General features: G+C 46.3%; 1 protein-coding gene across 4 annotated transcripts in view; it reads left to right on the top strand.

Annotated features, from left to right (window-relative positions):
* Positions 1 to 22,179, top strand: part of TOE1 (target of EGR1, exonuclease) — a 214,207-nt gene that overhangs the window by 160,569 nt on the left and 31,459 nt on the right. For all 4 annotated transcript variants that reach the window (XM_085602825.1, XM_085602823.1, XM_085602826.1 and 1 more), the window contains exons 5-6: positions 19,223 to 19,381; positions 20,445 to 20,704. In XM_085602825.1, coding sequence (XP_085458951.1) covers positions 19,223 to 19,381; positions 20,445 to 20,704 — 419 coding nt within the window. The remainder of the gene's footprint in view (positions 1 to 19,222; positions 19,382 to 20,444; positions 20,705 to 22,179) is intronic.

Raw genomic sequence — 22,179 nt, forward strand, 5'->3', positions numbered from 1 at the left:
GAGCGAAGTTCCCCCACAGTGACCACCACGAGGTTTGCAACCTCTGCCTGTCGCCGGAACACAACGAGTCCACCTGTCCAGCTTGTTCCGCTTTCCGTTCGAAGAAGACCCTCCGGGACCGAAGAGCTCGACGCCATATTATGGCCAAACCAGCTCCAGAACCGGAGGACATCTTTGCTCAAGATGTTCCCGAAGACGACACCGAAGATCTCGAGATCGTGTCCGAAGCCGACGATTCCGATGACCTCATCACTCCAGGGCAGCGTGTGAGTACCACCCCCCCTGCCCCTGCCCCATCCAAAAAAGCAGTGGTCAAGACTCCGCCAGTTGGGCCCAGTCGCGACCGGAAATCCTCTTCAGAAGCCCCGCCCTCGGGCCCGGCTCCGAAGACATCTAAGCCTGTGGGTGGCTCGGGCTCGAGCAAACCTCACCTAATTGTGCCTTTAACACCCTCGGCACCCAAACACCCATTGTTGGCACCGAAACAGGCTCCAAGACCGAAATCTCCTTCGGCACAGAAACGTTCCTCGGCACCGAAGTCTCCACCGGCACCGAAACGTTCTTCAACATCGATGCCTAAAAGTCCATCGGCACCGAAAACTCATTCGGCACCGAAACCTCAATCGGCACCGAAACCTCAATCGGCACCGAAACCTCAATCGGCACCGAAACCTCAATCGGCACCGAAAAATCAGTCGGCACCGAAAAATCAGTCGGCACCGAAAAATCCATCGGACCCGAAAAAATCATCGGAGCCGAAAACTGCGTCCCCGCCGAAACAAGCTCATAAAGACCCGAAGCGGACGTCACAGACACCACCTTCGGAGCCAGATGATCTTTTTCGACCAGATCCTACTCAGAAGCGGATCTACATCAATCCTAAAACGGGACATGTGACTGCCATCCCATATAAAAAGCGGAAGCTGGACACTACACCTCCCCCAGCTCCCATACGGAAAAAGGACTGTGCTACTTCACCACTTCGTCCTTCCTCTCCTGTTTTACCTCCTAACCCGTCCCCCCCTCCTCCTCCTGCTTCTCCTTTACCTTTACCTTTACCATCTCCCTATCATTCACCTCCTCCACAGGATGATAATGATGACTTAGGGGGAGGGGCGGACCCTGATTTATTTGATGATCCTGCTGACCCAAACGACCCTTTTACGTTCCCAGACCCAGCACCCACGGATGACTGGTCTTATCCTATACCTGACATGCCTGACCCCACTACCTACCCTTCCAAGCCCTCCCCTCCTGATGACCACCTAGGGTACGGCCAACTTATAAATAGGGCAGCAACATTCCACGGCGTTACAATACACACAGACGCCATTGAAGAGGACTTCCTCCTTGATACCTTTGAGCAGTCACAAAAGACTGTCCACATACTGCCCATGATCAAAGGGGTTATAAAGCATGCTACTGAAGTCTTTAAGGACCCTGTTCGAGCTAGGGTGCTCAACCCACGCATCGAAAAAAAGTACCGACCAGCCCCGCAAGACCCTGCATACATTAAGGCCCAGCTCCCTTTAGACTCCCTAGTCGTATCAAATGCCAGGAAGCGCGCTAACTCTCAGACAACTGGAGAAACGCCTCCCCCAGACAAGGAGTCTAAGCTTTTAGAAGCCTCGGGCAAACGGGTCGCCGCGCAGGCGGCTAACCATTGGCGTATTGCGAATACCCAGGCCCTGTTAGCCAGGTATGATAGAGCGCATTATGACCAACTTGAGGACCTTATGCAGCATCTGCCTGAACCTTTTAAGTCCCAGGCCTCTGACCTCATCCAAGAAGGCAAATTAATATCTAATGCCTCCATTAAATGCGCCTTAGATGCAGCAGACACTGCTTCTAGAGCGGTCAATACTGGCGTCTTACTCAGACGACATGCCTGGCTCCGTATTTCCGGTTTTAAACCGGAGGTTCAAACCGCAATTCTAGCTCAACCTTTCAACCAAGAGCAGCTATTTGGCCCTGCAGTGGATACTGCATTAGAAAAAATGAAAAAGGATAATGAAACTGCCAAGTCTATGGGAGCACTGCAGTCTCAACAGAACCGGGGTTCCTTTCGTCGCTCCTTTTATAGAGGAGGCTCCAAAAACACATCAACTGAGACCACGTCCACCTTTAAAAATTCTGGACAAACATCCCCTAACAGAGGTTACTTCCGGGGAGGTTATAGGGGAAACAATAACAAAGGTCGGGGACGGGGCAATAACAACAACACCCGCACCTCACCAGCCACCAAACAGTGACTTGCCACCACTCCCCCCAGACCATTCCACTCCGGTCGGGGGACGACTCCAACAATTCCTGCCTGTCTGGACTTCCATCACCACAGACAGGTGGGTAAGACAAATTATCCAGTCTGGCTACTGCCTCGAACTCATACAATCCCCCCCAAACATACCGCCCAAACAACGTCCAATGTCCTCGCATCATCTTTCTCTCCTCAAACAAGAAGTTCAATCCCTGTTACAAAAACATGCGATAGAACCAGTTCCCCTTCAACATCAGGGAAAAGGGGTATATTCTCTATACTTCCTCATTCCCAAAAAGGACAAAACACTAAGGCCCATACTGGATCTCAGACTACTAAACCAGTATATACATTCGGATCATTTTCACATGACCACTCTCCAACAAGTCCTCCCACTTTTACAACAGGGAGACTTCCTCGCCACATTGGACCTCAAGGACGCATACTTTCACATCCCTATGCATCCCGCTCACAGAAAATATCTACGATTTGTGGTAGATGGGCAACACTATCAATTTACAGTTCTCCCATTCGGAGTAACAACAGCACCCAGAGTGTTCACCAAGTGCCTAGCAGTCGTGGCAGCGCATCTCAGAAGACAACAGATCCATGTCTTCCCCTATCTGGACGATTGGCTCATAAAAGCCAATACATACCAAAAATGCGTTCTCCACACTCATCGCACGATTCAAACTCTCCACGATTTGGGATTCACTATCAACTACCCCAAATCCCACCTACAACCTTCCCACTTACATCAGTATCTAGGAGCAACCATAGATACATCCAAAGCCATTGCCTATCCCAGCACAGCCAGGATAGCCAGTATACAAAATCTCATCTCTCAATTTCAAACTCATCCATCTCTTCCAGCAAGAGTGTTCATGCAGCTCCTAGGCATGATGGCGTCCTGCATCTCCATAGTCCCACACGCACGACTTCAAATGCGTCCCTTACAAGAATGCTTAGCACAACAGTGGAACCAAGCTCACGGACAACTTACCGATCTGGTGTTGGTGGACAGTCGCTCACTTCGATCACTGAAATGGTGGAACACCATCAACCTGTCCAAAGGGAGACCGTTCTTAGAGCCTCTTCCACAAGTTGTGCTAACTACAGACGCATCTCTCACGGGGTGGGGAGCCCACCTCCTCCACCATACCACTCAGGGCAGATGGACCAGCCAACAAAAACTGCTCCACATCAACCACCTGGAACTCTTAGCAGTGTTCCTAGCACTAAAATCCTTTCAAATTCACCTAAAGAACAAAACTGTCCTCATACGCACAGACAACATGACGACAATGTATTATATACAGAAACAGGGAGGGACACACTCTCTCCAACTGTCCCAACTGGCACAGCAAATCTGGAGATGGGCAATTCCCCAAAACATCTACCTGTTAGCAGAACATCTCCCAGGGATCCACAATCAAGTGGCCGACCTCCTAAGTCGCCACACACAACAGATCCACGAATGGGAACTACACCCCAAAGTTCTACTCCCCTTCTTCCAAAAGTGGGGACAACCAGACATAGACCTGTTCGCCACCGCCGAAAACACAAAATGCCCAACCTTCGCCGCCAGGTTTCCACACCCACAGTCGAAGGGCAATGCCCTATGGATGAACTGGTCAGGCAGATTTGCGTACGCCTTTCCGCCTCTCCCACTAGTTCCATTTGTGGTACGCAAACTGAAACAACAGTCACTAACACTAATACTAGTGGCTCCCACTTGGGCACGTCAACCGTGGTTCACCACACTTCTGGAACTATCTTTAGTTCCACATCAAAAGCTACGCCTCTCCCCGGATCTATTAACCCAGAACCATGGAGAAATCAGACACCCAGATCCTCAAACACTGAACCTAGCGATCTGGCTCCTGAGGTCCTAGAGTTCGGTTACCTCAATCTCCCTCCAGACTGTATGAATATCATAAAAGAAGCCAGACGACCTACTACTAGAGCGTGTTATGCCGCTAAATGGAAACGATTTGCCATCTACTGCGCTAATAATGACATACATCCATTGGATGCTTCCATCCAAAACATCATTTGCTATTTACTACACTTGCAAAGATGCAACCTAGCGTATTCCTCTATACGATTACACCTAGCAGCCTTGGCAGCCTACTTGCAAAATAGGCAACACCTGTCCCTTTTTAAGGTACCAGCCATCAAAGCGTTTATGGAAGGTCTCAAAAGGATTCTTCCCCCAAGATTGCCACCTGCCCCAGTGTGGAATCTCAATGTGGTTCTAACAAGACTCATGGGCCCCCCATTTGAACCTATGCACAAATGTGAATTGCAATTCCTAACATGGAAGGTAGCCTTCCTTATCGCAATCACTTCCCTGCGCAGAGTAAGTGAAATACAAGCCCTTACACTTGAAGAACCTTTCTTACAACTACACCGTAACAAAGTGGTTCTTAGGACAAACCCTAAATTTCTTCCAAAAGTGATTTCCCCTTTCCACCTTAACCAATCAGTAGAACTACCGGTCTTTTTCCCAAATCCAGACTCGGTAGCTGAAAGGGCCCTACATACCTTAGATGTTAAAAGAGCCTTGCTTTATTACATCGACAGAACAAAACCTTTTCGAAAGACAAAACAACTCTTTGTTGCTTTCGCGCCACCACACAAAGGCAACCCGATCTCCAAATCAGGAATAGCCAGGTGGATAGTTAAATGCATCCAAATATGCTACCTCAAGGCTAAACGTACACTCACAGTTCCCCCTAGGGCGCACTCCACGCGTAAAATAGGGGCTTCTATGGCCTTCTTAGGCAATATTCCCTTAGAAGACATTTGCAAGGCAGCCACATGGTCTACCACACATACCTTCACTAAACACTATTGTGTTGACGTGCAGGCCAAACAACAGGCCTCCGTGGGCCAGGCTGTCCTAAAAACTTTATTTCAAACTGCTGCAACGGATACAGGCGACCACCGCTAAGGGGAGCACTGCTGTATAATCTATCCTCAGTGTGTGATCTGCAGCTCATATGCCTCGAACGGAATATGCTACTTACCAGTATGCATCTGTTCTTGGCATGTAGAGCTGCAGAGTCACACACGCCCGCCCGCCTCCCCGGGACCTGTATCTGTTCCAGCATCCGTCTTACTTAGACATTACACATGGACATCCTTTCTTTCTTTTCTATATACTCCATCTTTTCCCAACATGGCGAAAAACAATCTGCCGATGGAGTGGATGCCCATGCGCACTGTTGTCCAGGGGAGGAGTCACCAACCTCGTGACCAAAGGCTTCTCCGAAGACAACAACAACCTGCAATCATCCGAGCCCAACACCAGATGGCGATCTTATCCTCAGTGTGTGACTCTGCAGCTCTACATGCCAAGAACAGATGCATACTGGTAAGTAGCATATTCCTTTTTCTTTTACTAGCGCCCATGTGGCGTTTTCACATTCATGAAGGCCGTGCCACTTTCTTTACACAAACCGCGTCTAAAGAAAGGTACGTGGCCGACATTACAGTGAAAGCGAGGCATAGGCGATTTTTACCCCAAAAAAACCCATCTGTTTGTGAACTTGACAAACAGATGCTTTTTTTATGTGAAAGCCCCCATGCCGCGGTTTCACTTTAATATAGGACATGCTCTTCATGAATGTGAAAGCGCAGCTTGGGTGCTAGTAAAGACCAGCATTGGCATAGCCAATAGGTCTCGCTTTTGAGACCTTATAAGTATTTAGTTATGCAGCACAATATCCTTGTTACCACAACATCAACTGTTGCATGGCTAAACACTTATAAGGTCCAAAAGGCGAGACCTATTGGCTATGCCCATGCTTGTTTTTGGTAGGCACGGGGCGATTAAGTGACTTGTATAGAATCGCAGGATGTTGAGCCGATGCGGAGACCCGAACCTGGTCTCCCAGTTCCAAAGTGGCAGCTCTGGCCGATATGCTGTAATTATAATTTTTGTTTGTTTCTCACTCTAACGAGTTTTCAAAACTTGAGAGCTCTTTGTAAGAGACATACAAATCAATATTCCAAAATATTAACCTATACTCATACTAGTACAAGGAAAACTTCAGATTAGTGTCCTGTGCCACAGCTCATGTGCAGCGGTTCTTCGGCAGCCCTCTGTCAGCGGGCACTCACGTGCACCTGAGACACCAGACGCGGAAGTGAACCGAAGAAGCCAAAAGACATGTGACGGAGGGAAACCTGTCTCCCGCCCACTAGCTAAGCCGCTCGCAAAAGCAAACCAGGTGATGAAGAGTGGCTTGTCATATTCAGACTCAAGTGCGCGTGCAGTGCCTCCACTTTCAGCATGGATGTGTGATTTGGGACGTTGCTCCTTTTCGCTGTATGATGCAGTAGCTGTCACTGAGGCAGTTACTTGGACCAGCCGGCTTGTGCGGTCCCCGCCTTGAGGTGCTGATCGTTCTCACCGCGGAGCTGATTTCTGAGTCTTACTCTGTTTCCCCACACCGGGAACCTATGCATTGCGGGTACCGTGTGCTTCGGACCGGTGAACACAACTGCCTCATGACAGGTAGGTCCGGGAGTGCTACCTCTGACCGCAGCACCTGCCTGCACAGTAATGTGCTGGCCTGCTGAGAAGTGAGCGGTCTTTTTAAGTGTAAGAGGGGAATGCATTCAATGGGAGTTGTATCGAGCCGCTTGAGATTGTCCCTGTGGGAAGTTCAGTTTAGCTCTGCTTAAGAGTGTGCGGCCGGGGAGTGCATGGTTTACGAATAAGAACATGGGGCCCAGGAAGATGATAGATGAAAGACAGCAGGACGTGCCTGTGGGATAGGTGACAGTATACGTGCGGGGCTGTAGGAGAGCGCTTGAAAAGGATCGACCAGAGTGCTTGTAGGGGGTAGAGGAGAGGAGGACTGACCGATAGCTGTCATTGTTAGAGGCGAGGGGGTATCAGAAGGGGATGGGGTAATTAAACCCAAGTTTCCAGGAGGATGTTACAAAAGTGCAGTAGATTTAGGGCCCTTATCTACTCATTCCGGGAGTATGAAGCATTGTAAAACGAGCGCAAACCACAAGCGCGGCCGTGAAAGTTAATTGTTGTGAGAGAGATGGGGAGCAGGAGGTGAGCCCGCGAGTGGTGCGTGCGCGCGCACTTTGCTCTTTTTCAAAGCACATACTCGTGCTTCTGGCGCGCCCCTGCACGCTCACGCAAGGTGTATGCCGCCACAAGCACGTGCTTCGAAAAAGAGCTGAACGACGGCTAAAGGTCTCCTATGCACGCTGCATAGTTGAGACCGAAAAAACCACAAATATTTGCAATGGAATAGGTCTTGCATTTGCGAGAGTTTAGGCTATTGCATTGCCAATAACTTAAACTCTCGTTAATGCGAGACCTATTGCATTGCAAATGCTTTTTTTTTTTTTACCAAGACTTCTTTGGGGGGCAGCAGCAGTAGTCGCCGTCAGACACACATGCTTTTAAGTGCCCCTGCACTGATGCATTTTAATGTATTGTGCAGAATACATTATGTACCAGAAGGAAGAGCTAAAAACAACCTGTTGGAATGTCTTCAGCCTGATAGCGAGACAAAGGGGGCATATTGCACACACAAAGCACTTTAATGGCTCGCATTTATCACCGCCTTGAATCAGAACTACCCTGAGCACAGACAGGTGGCGAATCAGCTATGTGGAGACCTATATCGCTGTGGGGAGTTTTAGGCGCGCCCAGCTGGGCTATATTCTAGGATGACCACAAAACAAGACCTCACCAAACACTCCCACTGCCAGCGACCAGGAAGGAGAGGGAGTTATCACAAGACGGGGGTTGACACTGGTGTACATAGTCCCCTTGCTATTTTTAGAACAAGGACTCTACTCCCTTCCCATTAGCCCTAACCTAAGATGTGACATTGTGCCCCAGCACTGCATGTTTTTGTAAACACTGCAAGCATTTAACCTAGCCTCAGTATGTTTGTAAACCTCCATCCCACTGGCACCGCCCCTTTAATTTGCAAGAATAGGACAAGAGAGGTTTGTTTTAACCTCATCTGAGAAACAAACTGTTAACCCTTCTATTGCTCAATGAATTGCAATAGTAAAGGATTGTTGTGCTGTGAAGCAGGATAAAAAGACACCACCAGGAAACAGAACGCACATAAACTAATGTTTAAAAAAAAGAAAAACACTCTGCACATTTAGCTTACTTACTAAAAGAAGTGTAAATACCAAGTGTTTTTTTGAAAGCCTTGCCACTTGGAGCTATTTTCGTGCTCCGTTACACATTAATATAGGGAAAAAATTCACCTGATTTATTAAACAGTAAAACCCAAAACGCTCTTTGTGATTGTTATATTGTATTATTATTGCAGAATATGTTTTCATCTTTTAAGTGATGAGCACTATAAGGACATGACATCACTCCCTGTGACCATTTCCTCTGTCATTGTGAATTGAATATAATTAGTTCCTACACTATTTTCCTTGGGTCGTGTGCCCTGTTTTTCATTTTGCCTCTGCAGAGCACTTAGCATGGCACTGCCCCCAAGCTTAAATCACACTTGCGACTTAGGTCTCTGTAGGACGGTGTTCGGTCTACTAACAGTAGTTCTGCTGTACTCCTCCAGGATACCTTTATTGTTACATTGTAAACATTGAGCTGATGAATTCCATGAAGTCAGTCTGAGCCAGACCTAACCGTCTAAGTACCATAGATATATCCAAGGGATAGGATAGCAGCCCCTATCACTCGGAATGCATGGGTCTGATGGTGCTCTTTTCAGACCCCAGGCTTATTTCCGGGATCTGCATCTCACAGGACACACTTCTTCTTTTTGGTTCCTTGTATTTTTGTCTGGCAGTGTCTGGCTCCACAAAACATAAAAACCATCATCAATTGTAATGTCTTAAAGCTTGTGACGTGAAAGCCTAATTAAGTGACCACGATCTGACCATCAGTAGCACTTATAAACCTGTTAACATATGATCAAAAGTTCCCCTACATATGCAATCATGATATTACGTTTTAATGCGTTCAGTAACTCTCTCCTAGAGAAGCTGGGCCTCTCCACAACATTTATTTTTAGCTGCTGTTTTGCCAATCTTCGGATCCCTTTGATTTTAATCTCGAATCAAAACTCACTTCATGAAATGGATTGTTACATAATAGCTGTCTGAGAACCAGTCCTCTGCAGTGATTTAGTTATGAGTCCCGTCTTAATGACTGCATCCGTTACTCAACATTGGTGCCAACAAAACAAATTAAACATATGGTCACCACCATAAAGCAACATAAATGACTGCTAAAACGTAAACAGTAATATGGAATATGACCTGATATAATAATGCTATCTCATAAATTGGCGTTCTGTAGCTTCCTCTGGTTAAAAATCAATGTATTTAAAGTTATGTGCAGGAGTTGATATGTGTGTATCATTCCACAGCTGAGCTATCTTATCAGCACCATATTTAATATGGTCAATGCATTTCCCAGTAGACAGGTGTATCACAGTTCAAGTCACCTTTTCCACTTTCATTTATTTCATGAGAGGCAGCGTCCTATTAAAACTTTAGCTACTGTCAGATTCCCCACAGTACCACTTGACAGGACCCAGCTACCACACCCCGATCCCCTCACTTTTTAGGTCTCGCCTGACCCAGCGCATGCTCTGGTCTGGCGAGACATTTTGTGAGGGCTCAAAAAAGTGCTACCCCTGTAGCCTAGAGCTACAGTGCATGTGCACAGGCGCGCCTCACTTTCACGGCCGCTTTGATGTTCTCGGTGAGCCAGTTTTTTTTTCTCCTGTTTATTACTTCTATGTAGTAATGGTGGCACCCGTGCGCCGCCATTACTACAGAGCAGTAATAAACAGAAACGAGCATTGGCATAGCCAATAGGTGTCGCTTTTGGGACCTTATAAGTATTTAGTTATGCAACTGTTGCATGGCTAAACACTTATAAGGTCTCAAAAGCGAGACCTATTGGCTAGGCCAATGCTTGTTTTATTTATGTTATACATGTCGGCATCATCACAACACATGATTTCTTCTCTTGACTCCATGAAAGTGAAACCAAAACTTGAATACATTTGCTTGATGTTCATTATTAAGAATCCCGCATTCTTAATTTTGACCATCACAACTATAGCAAATGCTTTCAGAATCTCAGGCAGTTGGTTCACTGACCTTGCCTGGCCAGCGCTTTATGCTGTATCTTCGAGACATGCTGTATTCAGGCATGGACTTTAAGCCCTGCCAACTTTCCGCCCAACTTTTCAATTAGCTCCTGTTACTGTCCTTTGTAAATGGTGGCTTTCAAATTTTCAATAGGTTTAGTAGTATCTCCTTTTCTCCTGTTGTAACCTCCCATGAGGACTGCCCCTGTTAAATGTGTTGTTACTCTGGATGTTGTAATTACAGTGTGTGAGCACTATTTTCTTTTTTTTTTTTTAATGACTTTCTCCTGCCACGTTCTCCCACAACTGCACCACTTGGTCTTGTGGTTCAATAAATAAAAATATTGGCATGGTGTGCTGCATTTCCCAGACATGACCATATTTACTTTAATGCAAAAACAATTGATGGACAGAATGCAGAACAATGTCATACATTCACCCCAGTACAGAGATCTGGGCCTAAATCCATAGTTTTTTTGGCTCACCATGCCGTTCCAGTTTGAACCCAGCCATATGCAAATCAGTCATGACCCTGTGCCTCATGGGAACAGTCCAGCCCGAACTCCAAGCCAGGTCCTCCCTGGACTGGAAACAAGCATCCTAGGACCGGTTTCGGGGTTTCACCCCTCTTCAGCCAGGATAGCTTGATTCCAGTGGCATGGAGAGCAAGGGACCCACGTCTGGGCATACCCTTCTGTAGGAAGGTGGATATCTGACTATGGTTACCCCCAACTTTTTGCCTAGTGTCTAGCTGGTTTTTCGACTTAGTTGGCCTGAGATCCTGCCATTCAGGGTCTGAGGCTGTCTGCTCTCTCTTTAAAATGGACTCCATGTACCCTAGGTACATAACCAATTGGTAAGGCTCACCTTATTGGACCCTGTACAGTGTACCCTAGGTACCCAGGGCATAGGTGTACCCTAGGCCTCCCAGGGGCTGCAGCATGTATTATGCCACCCCTGGTCTGGCCTTCCAATCAGACACAACTGGCTGATCACTCAGCTGTGGCAAGGTCGTGTAATCACCCCTTGCTTGGATATAGTATGCCTATATCTACCCTTATATATAGACACATGTGTACCTATCAGTCACTCCTATGGCAGGCCTTAACAATCCTGGAGGCAGAGTGCTTGGTAACATGTGAGATGGTGCTCTAGCATGAGCTGAGCCTGTCTGCAGCTTTCGGAACCAAGTCCTTGTAGCTGTTCTATGATATAGCCTACCATATACTCTTAAAGTGCCTTATAATCTTAAACGGTTATGGTAACTATGGTTTGGCTTTATCAAAACATGTCGTGTAAGGTGTCTAACACTTTGGAATAATACCCCCATACCATTTCTGGTGATGAGGATATTATTCCTCCCTTCTAGAGGGAGAGACATGTTAAAATCCTACTTTGCTGTTTAACTCTAACCAAAGCCTCAGCATCACAAAATGGATGCTGCTGCCACAGACACAAGTCTGACCTCCTGCTGCTGGGAGTGATCCCAGCCAGGGAGGCCTGGACAATAGGTTTCCTGCTTGGGGAGGTGCTAGCACCTCCCCAGACAGCCTTTAGTGTATTGGGGCAGGGTGGGCTGAAAGGAATGAGACATGCCTGGGGCACACAAGGTGTTCCTTGCATAGTCCAGTTCAAACCGGCGCTGGGGCACTCCAGCCCCAGCTCTGGCGCGAAACTGGACAAAGGGAAGTGGGTGTAACCACCCCCTCCCAGGTCCCACCCATAAGGCGTGACCTAGCAGGTATCCCAGCCCCCCAGATTAGTATAAGAGTGGGAGTTGGGCCTCAAGACTTTAGATTATCCTGAACCTGCAAAACTGAACAGAAACTCTGGACCTTCGACATTCGACGAAAGAAGAAAACTGAAGAATCTCCCTTGTAGCCAAGGAGTGGCTACCCTGTGCAAACAGGCACCATCAAGAGACTACCCTTTGCTTTGCCCACGTTCTACGAGGAACCGACTGCAGAGCCCGACCAGAGCCTTGACTTCCAGACTTCTCCGACCCTGATCCACATCTATAGCAGAGCTGAGATCCGTGGAGGCGACTAGCGACGTGGGACCGGCTACCTGGAAAAAGTGGCTAGTAACTTAAAGCGCAGCTTCTGAGGTACCCTCGAAGTTGTGCACCGGGGATTGAGAAGCCCCAACCCCAAGCACCATCTGCACTGAAGATCAGCCCCCCACACTCCACGAGTCCTGCGTGGGGCCCTTCAGCATTTTCCTGCTTGCCGCGTCTATCCGGTTGCTTTCCCGCTGGCTAGTGGCCTTTGTGACGACGCACCCTGAAATCTTCTGCACTGGTTTGGCTCCTCCAGACTGGCTCCCGCTTCTCTGCAAAGAAGAAGCACCCCAGACCTTCCTGGTCTGCACCAGAAGCAAGTCCTTCGTTCTTCGTGGGTTCCGCTTGCCAAGGCTTGGTGAGTCCTAGTCCAACTTCGACGCCGCCGACAGCAAGAGCCTTCGTGGGACAGCTCGCCTCCTGGTCCTGGTCGTCCTCGACGCTTCCTGGTCCTCCTGGCTGCAGCGACAAGCTTCACCTTCACCTGCAATCTTCACGACATCGCCTGGTTCCACGTGGTCACTGGCTAGTGACCTTGACTCTGTCCCTTCTGCTTGCAGGTTTCTTCTCTTCTTGATCCCAGCCTTGGGATCCACCGGACACTCTTCACTGACTGCCTGTCAGCATCTTTCTTCAGGCATCCATAGGAGTCGACGACGAAAACGACGCATCTTCACCCCTATGCACCCGCAGCCTGTGGGCTAGGTAACTTGGGTACTCCGGTGCTCATCAGGATAGTGACTATCCTAGTGTCTAGTTTTCAAGTCTCAACTTCCTAGCTACTCCGGAAGTGTCCTAAATCTACCGTTTTCTAAACTGTACTATTGCTATTGACTTTTACGCATTACGCGTGAGGGTTTCCACTCTGCACACGAATCCCGTGGGCCTCCCACTTCCTAACTAACGCTAGTGTAGTGTAGCCCCAGCGATTCCCTAGGCCTATTCTATTTCCGTGACAGTGGTCCTTATACCACTTACTTAGTATATGGTTTGCGTGGCCCCTAGGGCCTAACTGTATTACTTACCTGTGTGACTTAATGTATGCTTAAATAAGACTGTGTTGTACTTACCTCTAATCTCATAAAGAGTGCTGAGGGTTTGACTAGAATAAATACACTTTATTTTATATATATATCTGTTGTGGTGTCCTTTCATTTGGTATTCAAGGGATTATATATGGTATCACAGCTGGCTTCACATGCCATTCAGAGTTTAGCCTAAGACTGCTCTTTTCCATGCTACCACTAGGATAGCTGGTCTATAAGGTTGACTTTACAACCAATCACCATAAGGGTATTTGGACTGATATAAGGTGTACACTAGAACTAGTGACATCATACATCAGGCCAACTTCTCACACCTTCCCACTCAGGGCGACAAATGCAAAAACAACAATTGATGGACAGAATGCAGAACAATGTCAAAGGCCATGTCTGAACTGGGGTGGCAGAGTGGGCTAAAGAACGGTGATGGATTAAACCCAGATCAGTTGACTGGGGGTGAGTGCTTGCAATGTTGAACACTCCGTCCATCATTTCCTTTGGTTTTTGCTTTGTTCGCCATAAGTTGGCAGGGTATGCTCAGACGCGAGTCCCTTGCTCACTTTGCCACTGGATTCAAGCAAGCCCGGCTGAAGACGGCTGAAATGCCAGAAACCGGTCCTAGGAAGCTTGTTTTCGGTCCAGGGAAGACATGGCTTGGCAGTTCGGGCTGGACTGTTCCCATGAGGCACAGGGTCAGACTGATTTGCATATGGCCATGTCTGAACTGGGGTGGCAGAGTGGGCTAAAGAACGGTGATGGATTAAACCCAGATCAGTTGACTGGGGGTGAGTGCTTGCAATGTTGAACACTCCGTCCATCATTTCCTTCGGTTTTTGCCATATTTACTTTAATAGCATGTTTAGAGTTCAAGCGCTCCATGCCGTCTATGCCAAAAAAAAGTGAATAAATACACAACAAAGGCGGGCCGCTGCCTTTACATCATTTTCGGCTTTGCGTTTTAACATGGCGGCCCCCACCTTTAATTTCTATTATTGAATTTGCTAGCATTGGCAGCACAATGTACTTTAGCTGTAAACCTATAAAGTTGTAGTGCTGCATATCACAAAGGCCACAAAAGCTAAAAACTAAATTATCGCGCTCGTTCCTTAAGCCACTGGGTAATGGAATTTAAATATTAGGTCTTATAGGAAAGCAATGCCTTTTATTTATCTGTTGGTTTTTAAAACATAAATAAAAGGCTTTGTCATTATTAACCCCTTCGCTGCTAGGCCTTCATCCCCCCCCCCTATGCTAAGCCTTCTTTGGGCTATTTGGGGTAGTGCGCGCTTAGGCCCCTGTAACTTTTTGACCACACGGTATCCACGCCAAATTTGCGTCCTTTTCTTCCAACATCATGGGGATTCTAAAGGTACCCGGGATTTGTGGATTCCCCTGGAGGGGTCCCAGACTCTAGCCAAAATACAGCAAAAATGTTTTTGTATTTTTTTTATTTTTTTTTGTGAAAAATGGGAAAAACGGGCTGCAAATGAAAGCGTCTGGGTTTTTCTCTGCAAATGGTATCAAAAAAGGGTTTGTGGGGTTGAAATCGCCATTTCCCCAGCTTTTAGGGAATGACTGACTTTTGTCAGAAAACCAACATTTTTCACACAGTTTCGACATTTCTCTGGCACATAGCCTATTTTTGCTATTTTTTGTGCTTTGAACCTCCTTCCAGTTAATGGTAGAAATGGGTGTGAAAGCAATAATGGATCCTGGAAAGGTTTACGTTTTAGAAAAGTAGACACAATTCTGAATTCAGCAAGGGGTCATTTGTGTAGATCCATCAAGGTTTCTTTATAGAAACTAACAGTTAAATATAGGAAAAATTGAAAATTAGTTGAAGAAAACAGCCTTTTGTGTCAACGTTTTCACCTGTAACTTCTTCTAATTATGACAGCTCTTTGAAAGCAATGTACCGTTACATCCGCTGGACCTTCCTGGTTGTGGGGATATATAGGACTTGTAGGTTCACCAAGAACCCGACGAACCCAGAGTAAAAAACTGAGCAGCAATTTTTAATGGTTTTTTATTATGTTCCGGGTATATAGCAATTATTCGGTATGAAAGACGCCTATGTATTTCTGAAATGGGAGCAAATTATAGAGTTTAGAAACAGTACATATTTGCACATTTTCGAAATTGGGAATACTCATACTAGCATGAGAATTATCGGTCATTTTTCAAAATGACTTCTTTTTTACACAAAGTCTTTCATTTGGAAGGGAGAAATGCATCAAAAATCAATAGGTAATAACAGTTGATTTACAAATCTGAAGTCTCCTGATAAAAATGGTACCTCACTTGTGTGGGTAGGCATAGTGCCCACGACAGGAAATGGTTCAAAACCCAACGTGAACACACCACATTTTCACAATGAAAATTTACCCTTTTTTTGCGAAGAGTCTAGCTGTAGTTTTTGAACCCTAGCCCTGCCGGCACCTAGGGAAACCTAGCAAACCTATACATTTTTGAAAACTAGACACCCAGGGGAATCCAGGATGGGGTGACTTGACTGCCTCCCACCATGCTCTGTTACCCAGAATCCCTTGCAAACCTAAAAAATTGTCCAAAAAAAACATTTTCCCCACATTTCTGCTGTGGAAAGTTCTGGAATCTGCGTGGATCCACAAATTTCCACCCACCCTGCGTTCCCCAAAGTCTTCAGAGAAAAATGGTACGTCACATGTGTGGGTCGGCCTAGTTCCCGCGACAGGAAACAGCGCAAAATGCAACGTGGACACACTTCAATTTCGCAGTTCCAAATGACCCTTTTTTGGCAAAGTGCTTAGCTGTAGTTTTTGAACCCTAGCTCTGCCGGCACCTAGAGAAACCTACCAAACCTATACATGTTTGAAAACTAGACACCCAGGGGAATCCAGGATGGGGTGACTTGACTGCCTCCCACCAGGGTCTGTTACCCAGAAACCCAGGTGACCCCCCTTGCAAAACCAGGTGGTTTTGAGATAGTCAATTTTGATGTCGCCTCACTACGTTTTGGGCCCTTGCCTGTCGCGGGTACTTGGGCCTCCCACACAAGTGAGGCACCATTTTTATCGGGAGACCTGGGGGAACGCAGGGTGGTGGGAAATTTGTGTTAGCCCGGTGATGCCACAACTTTTCCACACACAAATTTATGGAAAAGGTGATTTTTTTTTTTTGGGGGTTTTTTTTCCCCCTGCTAAAATTGAGGTTTGCTGGGGATTCTGGGTAAGGAAACGTTGGGGGATCTACGCAAGCCAGCCCCCGGATGTCTAGTTTTCAGAAATGTGTGGGTTTAGTAGGTTTCCCTCGATGGCCGCCGAGCACCTGACCAAAAACTCATGGGACCCCCCTTGCAAAACCAGGTTGGTTTGTGATAGGCAATTTTGAGGTCACATCAATAGGTTTTGGGCCCTTCCCTGCCGCGGGTACTTGGCCCACCCATACAAGTGAGGTACCATTTCTATTGGGATACTTGGAGAAATGCTGGGGGGTTGGAAGTTTGTTACTTTCCGCCGTGAAAATTTGGGCAAAATAATGGAAGGAAAATGTCAGTCACATTTTGCAGGACATTGTGGGTAAGATAACTTGTTGGGATCCACAAGAGATACATCACCATGCACTCTCATGGGTGTTTAGTTTACGAAAAAAAACTACAGTTGTTAGGTTAATCTTAAATGAAATGTACAGCTTGGCAGAGAGACAAAACAGACAAAGATTACTGCACAGCCATCTATTCCTCAAGCACACACATACTGGTTGGATTTGGCACGAGGACGAGTGATGGTTCAGTTTTTAAAGTTTGAGAGATTTCACAAAAATGAAATGCACTGTCAATAATTAAAAGGACAAAAAACTGAACCAATGACTCGCAGCTCGTGAGCTGTAAAGCCACGTCAAGGCACCAACCGCTTTACTGGCCATTCACACACCTTTCATACATGATACACACAAGACCGTTCACACCACCAGGCACAAAACCAACACATTACAACATTCACAAAAAGGGACAAGGTACACCCTGCTTGCCAAAAACAGGAAAAAAAAAAAAATTCTACACAACCATCTATTTCTGAAGCACACATACATACTGGTTGGATTTGGCACGAGGGTGAGAAATGGTTCAGTATATATAGTTGTATTAACCAGAGATTTCACAAAAAAGAAATGCACTGTTAATAATTGAAAGGACGAGAAACTGAACCATTGACTCACAGCTCGTGAGCTGTAAATCCATGACAAGGCACCAACCTCTTTACAGTGAATGGGCTGGCGCTTGGCTGGCGGCGTGCTTGGATTGGCGCTTGGCTGGCGGCGTGCATGGATTGGCGCTTGGCTGGCGGCGTGCATGGATTGGCGCTTGGCTAGCGGTGAGTGGACTGGCCCTTGGCTGGCAGTGTGCGTAGCTGGGCGTTGGGTCTGCCCCCGGGGGGCAAACCCAACTTCAGAATGTTCCCCCCAAGGGGAGCGACCCTTGCCCAAGGGGCCGCTCACCGACACAAATTGGGCCATCAAGAAGTTTTTTTAAAAAAGCATTCCTGCTGAACGATCGCGCCCCAGGCGCGATCGTGCAGCAGGAATGCATTTTTCAAAAGACACTGGAGGAAAGGAAAACCCTTGATGCTGGCCAAGTTGTCTCATACAATCCAGTTTATCGACGGCCCCCAGCGCCTAGAGACCCTTACGGGTAATTGTTCGTGCTTTACAAATGTGGATTATTATTATTATTATTATTATTGTTATTGTTATTGCATGCACTCAACAATGTATAACGGATAACTGCTGCCAGCTGCCAATCTCATCAGTGGAGGATTTATTCGGCAAGGTCCAAAACTGTGACCGCCTATGAAGTTGTATTTTTTTTCCTGAAGAGATCAGAGGCCTAGAATGACTTGACTACTTAATGCATGTATGTGGTATTGCTCTAACCAGAACCAAGCCAAAAGGCAGCAGAGTATGCACTTGCTCATTGCAGGGGTGATCAGCATCGCTCATTATAAGACAACATTTCCCAGTTGTTTGAGTTGTAGATTACATCTCATGCCACTCCATTGGCCTCGAAACTAAATAATTGAGGCTATTGGGCAGCAAGAATTGGCCTGAAATTGAAAAAACTTGGTTGTAATGAATTTTCTAAACTTGCAGTTATTTTCAGCCTGGTCGATGCAAAGCTTAGAAATATCATGCATGTGCCCAGAGCACATTAGAACATTAACTTACTTGCTTGTGGATTCCGGGGGTAGGACAGAGGAGCTGTTTTTGTTGTCACTCAGTTTATAAAATTATCGGTGCTTCTGCAAACCCAGCAAACACAAGGAGGTGATGGACGTAGCACTGAAACTTTTCAGACACTCGCCCCCAGTCACAGATCTGGGTTGAATCCATCATTCTTTAGCTCACTTCACCACCCCAGTTCAGACCCAACCATATTTGTAACACCCGTCATCAGCCAAGCTAGCTTGAATCCAGTGGCAAAGTGAGCAAGGCAGCCACGTCTGCAAACCCATCAGAGGGTCCTAGTTTTTTTTTCTCTTACAAGAGTTGTTTTACAAGGAAACTGTAACCTGCTTCAAGATAGGATCACGTTGAAATTATTCCGACTCTTTATTGTCCGCTTTTGCCATTTTCTTAGTGATTTATGCTGTATGGACTGACTGGCTAGCCTAAAATTCGTTGTTTTGTGTAGGAATCTAGGTGCCGGGAAGACTAACAAGGCCTCTTTGCACTTTTCTTTTCCCATGTGTTGTCCCAGGGTGACAACGTGTACCTCGCTCAGATCTACAACCTGACCTTGTTGTGCATGGAAGACTACACCATCGAGCCTCAATCTGTGCAGTTCCTGGTGCAGCACGGCTTTGACTTTAACAAGCAGTACTCTCAAGGGATAGCATACCACAAGGGAAATGATAAGGTGAGAGCAACATGCCACCCTAATGCTCTTCCCGCTCCTCCCCTGCATTCATCTTCCAAAGAGCTCCAGTCAGTCTTCTTGATGGTTTGAAAGCCTTTAGCACATCTCGCAGTACTTGTAGAGAATAACTTCATTACATTGGTAACAACGCAGTGTTGTTGGTTTTATCTACATGCCTCCCTTCGCATACTTTTATTGGCAATAACCCTCCTTTCGTGCTCCATGCAAAACCTGATTAAATGGGATGCAATATTGTGCCCAGAGTGTGGTTCACTGCAAGTATAGTATAAAGGTGGCTTCTGACTGTCCACATCTCCTCTCAGACACTTGCTCATCCTCTGATGTGTTTTGTGAAATCCGCCATCCCTTCTACCCCTCCCTGCCCCTGAAACACCCACACCCGACTTTGACAGTCCAGGCTTTAACACCCTCATCACAAGTCGTGCCTACAGGGAATGACTTAATACTAGGGTAACCGTAAGATAACACAGTAAATGAAGGTGTCCAGTTACCAAAGAAGACTATTTGCTGACCTTACACTGCCAGTATCCTGTGCCATGCACTATAATTTACCTCCAGACTCTTTCTGCCTTCTCCACAAATAGGACATAAATAATGTCAGTGCAACAAGCATTGTCTTTTGCACATTTTGGATTATCACATGCAGTATTGCAGGGTGTCTACTGCCACTCACTTTCCGGTTCTCACCCTCTTACATACATTATGTGGCAAATACCAACTTCTCTTTTCTAATTCTAAGCATATAACTTCCTCACAATCCTCCTTCCTTACTCCTGTCTAGCCCAGGAGTGCCTCCTGTAGGCAGGTTACCGCAACTATAAACTACAGGGTCCACATCCTCCTTTCTTGTCTCACACGCACACATCTGAGAATACCCAGCAAACCGCCATACAGTAGGGCAGTGCACCGGCAACAAAAGAAGCAGAATGTGCCCTGTCACATCCCCTCTACTCTTAATCCCAGTTAAAATTGCTCATTGTGCCAGCCTTGTATTATGACTATTATGTTTTTGCATTCTATTCATTAACCCTTTCATGAACAGGGCAACGAGTGGCAGGGTCAGAGTGTGCGTACCCTTTTTCTGGAAATTCTGAAAGCGAAGAAGCCCCTGATCCTCCACAATGGACTGATTGACTTGGCATTCCTGTACCAGTGCTTCTATGCCCACCTGCCTGAAAACCTTGGCAGTTTCACTGCGGACCTTTCAGAGATGTTTCCTGCTGGCATCTACGATACAAAATATGCCACAGAATTTGAGACTCGGTTTGTGGCTTCCTACCTGGAGTATGCATACAAAAAATGGTGAGTGCTTAATCAGTCTTCAGACTCTGAACACTAAAACAAGTGTCTTGGGTTTAATTCATCGCCTTGGTCTGTGTTTCAATACCCAAGACTAAGTAACATCAGTCAACATACGACATGGAAACAAACCCGTCTTAACTGGCTCTAAAGCTGGGGCCACTGTGCAAAAAAACTGAAATAAGCCTGTGTTTACGTTGTCTGACAACAGCATGGAAAATACCAAATTCTTGTGATTTAGTGATACCGTTGGTGTCAATGTTGATAGTAATCTTTCAGTGATGTTATCTATCGGTTCACTAGAGGGACATGTGGTGGTGTCAAGCGGTACTGCAGCCTTCTAACTGCTATTAAAAACAAGCATTTGCAATGCAATAGGTCTCACATTTGTGAGTGTTAGAGCTATTGGCGTTGTAATATAACTATGGTGTATAATTAATTGTATATGGAAGTAGTATAATGGGAATGGACCACAGAAGGACAGAGGGGAAAGTGTCACAGCCCATCTCTTCCGCCCTCCTGCCTCGTCTCAAAGGATAATCAGTTCATTTTTTTTTTTTTTTAAAGGAGGCGGATTGATTAGGTATTTATCCCACCCTTTAGCTTGTTTGCCTACATGGCAGCAAACACTGGTTTGTCAACCCTGAGCATAGAATCCGCACCAGGGATCAGAAGTCTGCTCTGGATCAAAATCTGCAGAGAAGCTCATGTCTACCTCCACCCAACCCTGACTAAATACTCCCAAAGTGACTCTGATCACACCGCTTTCGAATACTGACCTCTGATGCCTACATGTGGGAAAGGCAACAAATTAACAGAGGGCTAAGCCAGAGCAGAGCCAAGGATCGTCTCTGCCTCTAAGAGCCAGTGTACGAGCAGTTATAGAAAAGTATGTGGCAAGTAAATCATCCAACAAGCATTATATAAATTATGTATTTAAAAAGTATATTTCTTTTACTTGCGGAAGTGATCCACCTTAGTACATCTGATTTATATCACTGTATTGAGAAGTATTTAAGTGATAGTTTTTACATATGAACTTACCATTCCAGCTCCACTCCTGGGTGAACACTAGGGCACTGGTGAACCAACAGGCAGGTCAGTTGCCACTAGTATCCTGTATATGACCTAGATTCTTATTATAGATGGAAAAATATTCTAGTCTATGAAATCAGACACATGGAGTTTTTGCAGACGGCACATCCTGAACTCATGCATTTGAAAGTGCTGTCATTTGTGAAGAGAAGAGAAAGGAGGCTAGGATATTTGCCTAGGATCCCATCATTTGGTGAAGATTGATACCAGGCTGTCTGGTTTCACATTGTGCAATTCAGCCACTAATTCTGTATCAATAGCTGATGCTTTATGCTACCCACGCTCTAGCCTCATGAGGATTATTAAAGACAACAGTTACTACTTTGTTTTTAATGATTCTTGTCACATGAGTTTAGATGGTGGGTGGCTAGCAGAAGCCACAG

This window comes from Triturus cristatus, chromosome 4_2, assembly GCF_964204655.1.
Source record: "Triturus cristatus chromosome 4_2, aTriCri1.1, whole genome shotgun sequence".
Lineage (NCBI taxonomy): Eukaryota > Metazoa > Chordata > Amphibia > Caudata > Salamandridae > Triturus > Triturus cristatus.